Below are 10,857 nucleotides of genomic sequence, written 5' to 3'. Positions count from 1 at the left end.
TTTGGTAAGGGGCCCCTTAAAGGTTTTAAACTATTTAACCTCAGTCGACCGTGTTGATTCTTAACTAAGAGTTAATGTAAAATAAGTCGATTGGGGCACAATGAAAAACATGAAATAGTTGGTGCTATTCATTTCAAATATTTCCTTCGAGAACATGATTACATTTTATGTCAAAAATTTGAGAGCCTTAGGGCTAATTATGTTGGCTGTGGGATCAAACATACAATTTGGCATCAAGGTACCACAAAATCTTCTAACCACTACTTCGAAATGAGTCTTGGTGGTTCTAATAAATCACATTATACATGAGGAAAATCGAAATTCTCACATAGAGTTAATACATGGGTACATTTTAGGACTATTCATAAAAAGACTATTTGCATTTTGTACAAAGAGGTCACAATCATTCTTGTCACTTAATTAGACACAAAATTCTAAAAAAAAAATTTCTTGGACTTTGTAAGTTGATCCAAGCCATCCAATTTGACATCTAATAAGTGGGAATTATTGTGATGTCCTTCTATAAAAGGTAAATGTTCTCTATGCAGACAATCTCTACATACTATTCTCATGCAACATATCATGGAATTTCACATTTCTATGGAGATTTAATCAATTAAACATGAACATATTCAGCAAAGGTCACAAGCAAAAAGCCCAATGGCTCTGATTTCTCAAATGCTTTTTGAATCTTGATCAATGCTTCCATGCCGAAAGTTTATTCTTCCTCGTACCCCCAATAGAAGTTGGAGGAAATGGAATTCCTAGTGACGCCCCAGGGCCTCCGAAGCTGCCAAACCATCAAAGTAAAACTGGTCAATTCGAATTTTTGTCTACCATTTTATCTTATTTTATTTTGGAGGGAAGCATATCAAAACACACCAAAAATATTAACTATTTAATTTTTCAACCATTAATCAAAATACACCGAAAATATCAATTATTCAAAAATACAAAGATATTTTACATAAATTTTCTTGCATATTCTAGATGTATTTGGCAAAGATCGGTGAATGTTTGTTGCCATACTCACGTTTGTATAGTTTGATTATTTTTTTTAAGGGATTGTCTACAAAGAGACTATTTATCTTTTGTACATGGAGGTCACAATCATTCTTGTCCCTTAAATTTTAAAAATGGATAGTTGTAAGAGTGTCATTGAATAGACACAAAGTTTAAAATAAAATTCTCGGACTTCGTGATACCCCAAGCCAGCCAATTTGACATGTAATGAGTGGGAATGATTGTAACCTCCATTTATAAAAGATAAATCGTCTCGTTGTAGATAAACCCATTTTTTTAAATATCCCAAACTGTAAATTGGGCTTCAAGTCCATGTTTTCTCAAAAAATTTAACCTTGTTTTGATTTTTTAAAATTATTTTAATTTTGAATTTACTTTCAATAAAAACTTTATTTTTCAATTTTTCTTAATCTTTTAAATCTTTTTAAAGCCGTTTGGTCATGTGATGGACTTGGCTAAGTAACTCACCTCAGGTAAGGCCTAAGTCCCCGGCTGTGGAAAATCCCATTGATAAATCCAATGATGAGCATTTTAGAAATAAATTTTCAAAAAATGGGTGAGAAATTACATAATTCATCTCTTGAAGGCTTTTGACAAAGTTCCTAATTTCCTTTGTGGTGCATAAACTGGATTCTCACATTGGACACCAATGTTGTGGCTCTGTTGTCCTAAGGGACTTAAGGCCCTTTGCCATGTAAATGGTGCAAATGCACCGCTTTTTCCTTCTTGTTTCAACAACTTTCTCTCACAAATAAATTGGTAAGGTTTGCAATTTATTCCGCTGATAGGAATATAAACAATTTGGCTATAAAGGCATTGTCAACAATGATATCGTTTATCTTTTGTATCTAGAGGTCACAATCATTCCCATTTATTAGATGTTACATTGGATGGCTTGGGAAGAGTCACGAAGTTTGAGATTCTTTTTTTATTGAAACTTTGTGTACATTTAATGACACTCTTACAACCACCCATTTTAAAATTTAAGGGATAAGAATGATTGTGACTTCCATGTTCAAAAAATAAATAATCTCCGCATAAAAAATCCTAGCTATAATCAACCACTCATGGAATAGAAGGCAATCGAAGGTAATTTTTCAAAACATCATTATATGGAATGCAAGTACTAAAGGACATTAGTTTTGATTCTTTTGAAAAGATTCTCCTTTCTGATTTGTTTTTGGCAAAGCTACCATTCGATTAAAACGACATGACAACCTTTAAAAATTTCTTACAACATCACCTTGTGAAGCTTTAATATAAGGAAGAAGATAGGATGGTCCTAGTGGACTATATTATTGCTATACTCCCTTAGAGCATGGTATCACTTCTTATAGAAAAGTGGAAGAGTGTGCAGAAGGCACACTCTTCCAATTTTTGTGATAAACACGACTTCCATGCTGCAGCAGGAAGTTTTGTCTACCAAAAATACGTACTTTTTAAGAGGGGGGAAGGCTGCCCACCTATTTTTCGGCTTCCGCCCCATAACAGACGTAGGAGGCTTGATTGGTGGAAGTTATGAGGCGGAAGTTCTACCAATCAAACACGCCGTAAAGATTAGAAAATGGAAAATAATTTAGTCCATTTATAGTATATATGTCTGTGCCCGAAAATCCACATATAGCATGTGGGCTCTCAAATATCACTTTCTTGGAGAAATTGTGCTAGTAAGTCTCTGTAGGTGTATGGTGGTTTGAGCTAGTTATTTGCAGTTCAAGAAGACTAAAGCTTCACTAATTTGTGTGGTTTGGTTTTAACAAAAAACAGTTCAGATTTTCAAATCTGAGGAGCCTCATCAAGTATGCTCCTCAATTATGTACTCTCAAAAATTCCCAAAACCCAATAGGAAAAAGAAAAATAAAGAGACAGATACAGTCATTGAAGCTCATGCACCTTGTCTAGATATATCCCAGTCCTGATCGTAGCTAACAGCCCAAAAAAAATAGCCGCCAATATGTCGGGTAATCGCAAACCTGATCTTGCCAATAGTCGACCGAGCATCATCGTAACCGACCCAAGAATGCCCTGCATACAAATACGTAGAGACAGTGGTCCTATCATACACCACAGTGGCATTGTTGGTGCAACTGAACTGCACCACCTGCGTATATGTCAAAACCCCGGTATCACCCCCGGGCCCCACCCCAACCGCTGGGGCACCTATCCCATGCACATTGGGGTCTTTCAACTTCCAAGTGTGCCCATAAAGTGGCAATCCCATCACCAACATACTTTGAGGGAGCCCTGATCCTAGCCACGCATCAATGCCGTAGCTCGTGCTTACGTTGCTCTTAGGATCATAAAGAGCAGCATGAGCCCCGGTCTCCGATGTGTCCCATGCGCCTCTGTAATCAAAGCACATAGCATTAACCCAATCCAAGTGGTATTTTATGGCTTTGCTTGGGTAAGACCGAGGGGTATCAGATAGGAAGAAGTGGGGAGAGAAGTAGACTGCAGCAGTTAACAAGAGGCGGGGCCTTCGAGACGAATATGCTTCGGTCTCAATGGCTCCCCTCCACTCGATGAAGAGTTTGGCAAGGCTGGCCATCTCGTCAGGGTTAGCAGGGAATTCCCAATCAAGGTCTAGGCCATGGAAACCAAACGTTCGAGCAACTTCAATTGTAGACTCAATGAAAATTTGTCGAGAAGGCTTTGAGGAGGCCATGAGGGCAAATGCAGTTGAATTGCTGCCGCCTCCTCCAATCGAAACGAGGGTTTTGACTCGTGGGTCCCGTAGCTTGATTGCAGCGGTGAATTCCGATAGCAAGACACTTTCATTTGGTGAAACCCTGAGCTTGAAAGTGAGGGGGTCCATCTCTATGAAGGCATAGTAGAGGTGGGTGAAGTAGGTTGTGTCTATGGACAATGGGGGTTGATAAGAGTCGGTCGATGAAGGCCAGTAAGCTGCTTTAATGGCCGCCATAGAGAGGAGGGATTTGCTGGAGAAACATAGAACAAGAATGAGCGCAAAAGCCACTCTTCTCCAGCTACCCATGGTTAAAGTCGTGTGAGGAAGTGGAAGTGTGGGAAAGGTGCTTTATATAGGAAACACAAAATGGTTAGAATATGAGTGATTTACATACAACCCTAAATTATTTTTTAAAATATAAAATGCTCTATTTATAGGTGGAAATAAAGAAAGAAGGGTGGTCAACCCAACTTTTTTTATTTTTTTATAACTGCCTCTCAATCCGAGGACATCTTCAGACCGAATTTTATATTATTTTATTTTATTTTTTCATTATTAGGGTACTACCCTAAAGCTTAGGGCACTGCCCTACTAATAAAAAAAGTAAAACAAAAAGAATTTGAAATTCAGACCGAAGATTTCATCCTCCGATCGAAAGACAATTTTGAAGAAAATAAAAAAGAAAAGTATGTTGACCGATCGTCTTTCTAATTTCTGCCGATAAACAGATCATTTCATATTTTAGAAAAAAAAATTAGCGCCTCTATGTAAATCACTCTTGAGAGTATTCAACTTGGGTTCCACCGAATACATGTCTGTCTTGTTGGGTCCTCTTATTTGCATTTGTATGGTAGTGTTTATCGATAGCCAGCCGTTTGTAGTGTTTCCTATTTAATGTGTGTGTATATATAAAAAGCCGCCCCCGCACCCCCAGAGGGTTGATAATTTTGTGACTATAACTTTGTATACTTCTGGTTGGAAGTATTTAATGATTTTGTGACTATAACTTTGTATATTTCTGGTTGGAAGTATTTAATGAGAGAAGTTCATGCATGTGCTTTTATTGCTTGATGATGGACAAATCTAAGCTTCCTGTGCCACAATACGAGTATATGATATTCAATGTTGAAAAACATGAATGTTGTGGCCAACTTGCTTGTTTTTATCAGTTTCAAAATTGACCTAACATATATTCAATGTTTCTTCTGAATTTGGGGGCCTCTGTTGAATGCTTGGTTGAAGAGAAGCTTTGTTTCGAACTCTGAGACAAAAGGGAACCATGCGGGAACAACAACTGGTGTAAAGATGATGAGGCCCATGAGGTATTCATAACTCTTGACAAGAGCTTTCAATGAGCCCCATAGACTGAAACCTTCATCACTGGCCTGCATATCTGTGCAATCTGCAAAGACCCAGACACAAATAGAAGTGAGTTATGTATACCAGTCATGATTAATAAAAACAAAAATAAAAAATTCCTATTTTTGGAAAGGCCACAATAAAAATATTATTTTTTCTTTTTGAGAGGAGAATATAATATGTATATTGGATGTAACAAGATAAGAAGTGTATATTATACGATTGTATTGCCATTATATATAGAATAAAAGAACGACCACAAAGTAAGTGTAGGGCACAATTATTTTCTCAAAGAGTTCATCTCTCTAAATTTCTTTATTGTATCAGAGCAAACATCAATCCCACTCTCAGCTTTTCATGTTACAAGTTGTTCCGCAATCCAAAGTAAGTCTCGTACTCTCCTTTCATTACATGTTTTGTTTTCGAAATTTTGATTTGGAAATTTCGTGCAAAATTTTCGTCTCTGCATATCATCGTCTTGCATCATCCTTCCTTGCATCCCTTGCTTCCATCGCACATCCCTCTGTGCATCCCTTGCCTCGATCTTTTTGCACCCTTTAGTTTCTCATCACTTTGCCTTTTGTCCTCCATTCCGTACCATTACAAATTGAGCTTATTGAAGGAGGCCTTTCATAACTCATCACATAAACTCCATATCATTATTTTGTCTTCACGTCCCATATAAAAGACTCATCCATACCATCAAAACAATCCATATCACCCAAGCCAAGCCTCTCAGGTCTAGCCCATTCTTTTTAATTTAATCTTTATACAAAGCCTACACTCTCTCTTACACACTGAAGAGCTCTAAAAACTCCGGCTCACCATTCTCAATCGATCCATCTATCCTCAAAATACTTCTTTATTCTAATGGACATTTCATCTTCACCAAACAAATATCTTATTCCCTCCACCTTGAATATAGGAAACTCAGTGCCTATTAAATTGACACAGAACAACTATTTATTATGGGAAACCCAATTTCTCTCTCTTATCGAGAGTCATAACCTGTTTGGATTTATTAATGGTGATTGCTCTACACCAAATCAAAAGATTTCCTTTCCTGATGGTACTAAAGAAATACAAAACCCAGACTACAAATCATGGCTAAAGTCCGATCGGCTTCTTAAAGCCTGGATTACAAGGACATTATCATAAGAATGTATCAACCTCGCTGTTGGCCTCAAGACATATGCAAAAGTTTGGAAATATCTGAAGAATGCCTATGCAGGTAATTCTCATGTTAAGGAGTTCCAACTTACTCAGCAGCTCCGACTCTACAAGAAAGGAAATTCAATCATATGAGAATACACATGCAAATTCAATAGTATTTGTAATGATTTAGTGGCTATAAAACCTGTGGCAAATGAAAATAAGGTTTTTTTGGCTTCTTAATGGACTTTGCCCAAAATATGAGAATTTTGCTATCACTATGCTTAAACCTCCAATTCCTTCATATTATGAAATTATACCTCTTCTTCAAAGCCATGAGATTAAAAATCAGCCCCATGTCTCTGAAGTCACTTGCATCCAAATCGAAATATGGTCTTTGTTGACAACAACAACAAAATATTTTTGGACCTAACAGAGGTACCAAGAGTTACAGAGGTATATGGAGGAACAACTTTGGTGGTCAACATTTATTCAACTCTCGAGTACATGGGTTTGTTCAAACTAACAGGATCAGTAATGTGGGTTGTGGGATGCCACAGAAAAATAAAAAAAGTGGTGGTACACTTCCATTGCGACACATGGATCAAGACTTCCAATAAGATTCTAGATACAAAAGTCAGCTCAGACACCTCGGGAAAAATGTCAAATTTGTGGGAAACTTGGACATACTGTATTGATGTGTCGGCATTGATTCAACTACACGTACCAAGTAAAAAATATTGCTCATACCCTTCTGGAATCTTCTTGATCGTGCTTTGATGCTTGGTGTCAAACCTATTTCCACATCAATAGCAATGAAGAATAATATTCATGGGAATTCTTATCTATTTTCTTGTCCATCTCTTTATCAGAGCATTATTGGTGCTCTCCAATACATTGTTATAACATGGTCAGACCATTCCCATAGTTTTAATAAAATATGCCAATTTATGCACAATTTTCAAACGGTTAGATAGACTATTCGTTATCTCAATGGTACACAATCATGTGGTATAAGAATCTTATCTGCTAGTTCTTTTGAGCTATATGCTTCATTTGATACAGACTGGGCTAGATGTTCAACCACTTGTTGTTCAACCATTGGTTTCTGCACCTATCTTTGTTCCAACTACATATCTTGAAGTGCTAAGAAATAGTCAACAATGCCCTGTGCTAGAGCTGAAGCGAAATACCAATCTATGATATCCATTGCTGCAGAATTAATATAACTTTCTTTTATTCTTCAGGATATTGGGTTACCTCTTCCTCAGCCACCAACATTTTTTTGTGACAATATTAGTCCTCTCTACATGACAGATAATCATGTTTTTCATGCACAGATAAAGCATATTGAGTTGGACTATCATTTTGTGTATGAAAATGTTGCTTTTGGATTACTTGTCATTTGTTTTGTTTCATCTTGTAATCAAGTAACTAATATCTTCACCAAGCTTTTTCCACGAGATATTTTTCAAGATCTTTACTTCAAACTCAGGCTTCAAATGTCTCCCCAATAGAATTTGAGGGGAAGTAATAGAAAGAAAATTCAAAAACTCCAGTTTTTGGAAAGGCAACAGTACAAATATTGTTCTTTCCTTTTGAAAGAAGAATGTAACAAGATAGGAAAGTGTATATTGCATGTAACAAGATGTAAAAGTGTATATTATTTTCATGATATACACAATGAAAGAGCTACTACAAAGTACGTGTGGGGCACAATTATTTTCTTAGAATTCCTCTATATTTAAAATTCTTTAATGATAATCACTAATATGTTTGAAAGATGAGAAACATCTTAGGCAAGCACACATGCATACATCACAAACATGCATGCAACATAAAAAAACATTTTTAAAAAAAAAAAAACATTTTATGGTGCATTCCAAGCAATCCCATTCAAATGTGGTCCCCTTCAAAGACAAGGAAGGATTGAGTATCCTAAGTCACTCAAGGTGCACATTTGGTTTGCGTGAAATACTTTTCTCGTAGTAAATTAATTTCTTAGGAAATAGATTTCACTTGCTTTTTTTTTTTTTCTCATGTTTGGTGATATTATCTAGATTTTCTATGAAACTGTTTCCTTTCGTTTGGTAAACTATTTGAGAATCTTGGAATCTAGAATATAAGATGACTTTTAATTGTTACTACATATATTGTTGAGAAGGCATTGCTCATTATCTAATGAATACAATATCTTGAAAATTGCTCATCTATAAGACGTCTAACAAATTTAGTTAACCATAAGATCTAAACATGTTTTAATTGGTTATTCTTTCTTTCCCTCCCTCCGAGGCATGAAACATTGATTAGGTATTGATATCACATGAATTATTAATCTTAAAATGGTCTCTTTCTTTCTCTAGATCTTAAAATAATATCTCTGCCTCTCTCTAGATCTTGAAAAAGTCTCTCTCCCTCCCACATATGCTTCATATGAACCCCACCTAGTACCATGTCCATTAGATTCTAGTACAATGTTAAACCAAGTTTGTATCGTAAAGCATGAGATGACACATAGAGGGGGAAGAGTGTAGGGTTCTCGAGAATCTTTAGCTTGCAGAACGGGAATCCAAAACATCGGTAGATAGTGTACATGATTGACTAAATATGAAGTAGATAAATACAACTATAAATTGAGTGTAATAAATAAAACAAACATAAAAATCACACCACAAAAACACATAATTTACATGGTTCACCCCATATGGCTACATCCACGGCCTCGGCAAATAGAAACCCATTATTACAATGAAGATTATAGTTTTGGATTACAAGAGATATACCTCTCTAAACATCGGTAAAAGACTATTACTGATATTCCCTTCTAAACGTGCCCTCCCGACCGAACAACATCATCAATCAATATCTTCTTTCCCCTCGTAATAGCACTATTGGAAAGATAACATCGAGAGCAACCAAGAGATTTTCTCGCTCTAGAAATGGAAACCTTACCAACCCAAAACTCATGGGAATACCGCCTCTCTCGAAGGTCATGTCTTTCTCTCTTGGAGACCCATCTCCTCTTTAGAGATCCATTCCCATAACCCCAAAAGGGTGACCCTAAAAAAGATGGTATTATGTCTTCCTTAATTCTCTTTTACAGAGATCACCTTGAGCTTCTTTCTTTCTTCCCAAGAAACCCCTTTTGTTTTTGCCATAATACCCTTACTATTTAAAAGAAAACATAGGTATGGTGATTTTGACTATCACCAAACCTAACAATCTCCACCTTGATAGTAAAATCACCATATCCATATTGCTGATCTTTATTGAATAGATTTCTTGATTTCTTCTCACTTGCTTTCATTATGGAATTTTCACAAATATTTTACCTCCATATTTCTCCACCTCAAACCATGTATCTATCAAACTATACCATTCATCTTTTACTTAATGCAAGCTTTAGCCCCGTACATACCTTGCACTTTGATGCCAATTGTAGGGTTCTTAGGAACCCCTTGCTTGCGAAACTAGGAATCCCAAATACCAGGATCCCAACCCAATATCGTGTACATGATTGACTAAATATGAAGTAGATGAATACTACTATAAATTGAGTGCAAGAAATAAAGAAAACATAAAAATCACACCACAAAAACACATAATTTATATAGTTCACCCCATAGATCTACATCCACGACCTCGGCAAATAGAAATCCAATATCATAAATGAATACTGCAGTTTTGGATTACAAGAGATATACCTCTCTCTAAACATTAGTAAAAGACTATTGTCGATCTTTCCTTCTAAACCCGCTCTCCCGATTGAACAACACCATTAATCAATACCTTCTTTCCCACTGTAATACTGCTACCGAAAAGATAACCTCGACAGCAATTGAGAGATTTTCTCTCTCTATAGAAAAGATAACCTCAAACCATTCTGATTTGTAGAAAAAAATAAAAAATAAAATACTACTAGACAATCGTGATCGTACGATGAACTTTGGACTGTGATGAGGGTAGGTGAAATCAATGTTCATTTTCGCCTATAAGTGTTGGGAAGACTTTTCCACATACACACACACACACACACATACACACACACACACACACACACACACACACACACACACACACACACACACACATACATATATATATATATATATATATATATATATATGGAGTGGATTCTGTACGCTTACAGCTATAGTAAACGCCAATAGCCTAGAATGAATCTGGGCTGATCTAACGATCACGACCTCTTTTTGTGTTTGAATTTTAATTTTTTTTTATAAATTCAAATTACTTGAAATTTTAGGTATATATTCTTCGCATCAAGGCGCACTTAATAAAAATGTAAAAAAAAAATCTACAAAAACTTTTTGATCAAAATACCCCTGAAACTTTACAGGGGTATTTTGATCAATTTTTAATGTAAAATATTTTTTTTATATTTTTTGACGATTCATCTATTTTTTATGTATACACACTCCAAATTTCAGATCAATCCAAATTGTAAGAAAAACATTAAAATTCAAACAATACCAAACATTTGGGATCATCAGATCGGCCAAGATTCAATCGAGGCAGTTGGCGTTTACTGTAGCAGCACACCCTTGAGCTGATAGGATCTTTTCCCATATATATATAGAGGAAACTGATCCTAAGAGCTAGTGGGCTCACAAGAA

General features: G+C 36.0%; 1 protein-coding gene across 1 annotated transcript; it reads right to left on the bottom strand.

The window, feature by feature from the left end:
* Positions 1–281: 281 nt before the first annotated feature.
* LOC18445557 (class V chitinase CHIT5) lies at positions 282–4,027 on the bottom strand. Its single transcript, XM_006855694.3, has 2 exons — positions 2,917–4,027; positions 282–790 (listed from the first exon to the last, which is right to left on the bottom strand). The coding sequence occupies exons 1-2, from the start codon at positions 4,016–4,018 to the stop codon at positions 765–767; spliced, it is 1,128 nt and encodes a 375-aa protein (XP_006855756.3). The 5' UTR covers positions 4,019–4,027; the 3' UTR covers positions 282–764.
* Between the last annotated feature and the right edge of the window lie 6,830 nt (positions 4,028–10,857).

The sequence above is a fragment of the Amborella trichopoda genome, chromosome 12 (genome assembly GCF_054954075.1).
Source record: "Amborella trichopoda isolate Santa Cruz 75 chromosome 12, AtrichopodaSantaCruz75HAP2 v2.0, whole genome shotgun sequence".
Lineage (NCBI taxonomy): Eukaryota > Viridiplantae > Streptophyta > Magnoliopsida > Amborellales > Amborellaceae > Amborella > Amborella trichopoda.
Note: the sequence above shows the minus strand (reverse complement) of the source record. Positions and strands in the feature narration are given on the sequence as shown.

Bases quoted from the DNA above. Each gene is read 5' to 3' on its own strand.
- LOC18445557 (XM_006855694.3), bottom strand. From the start codon at position 4,018: ATGGGTAGCTGGAGAAGAGTGGCTTTTGCGCTCATTCTTGTTCTATGT. The intron at 791-2,916 runs GTGCATGAGCTT...ATGGTTTGGCAG, and splicing joins CTGGGATATATCTAGACAAG to CTTCGGAGGCCCTGGGGCGT.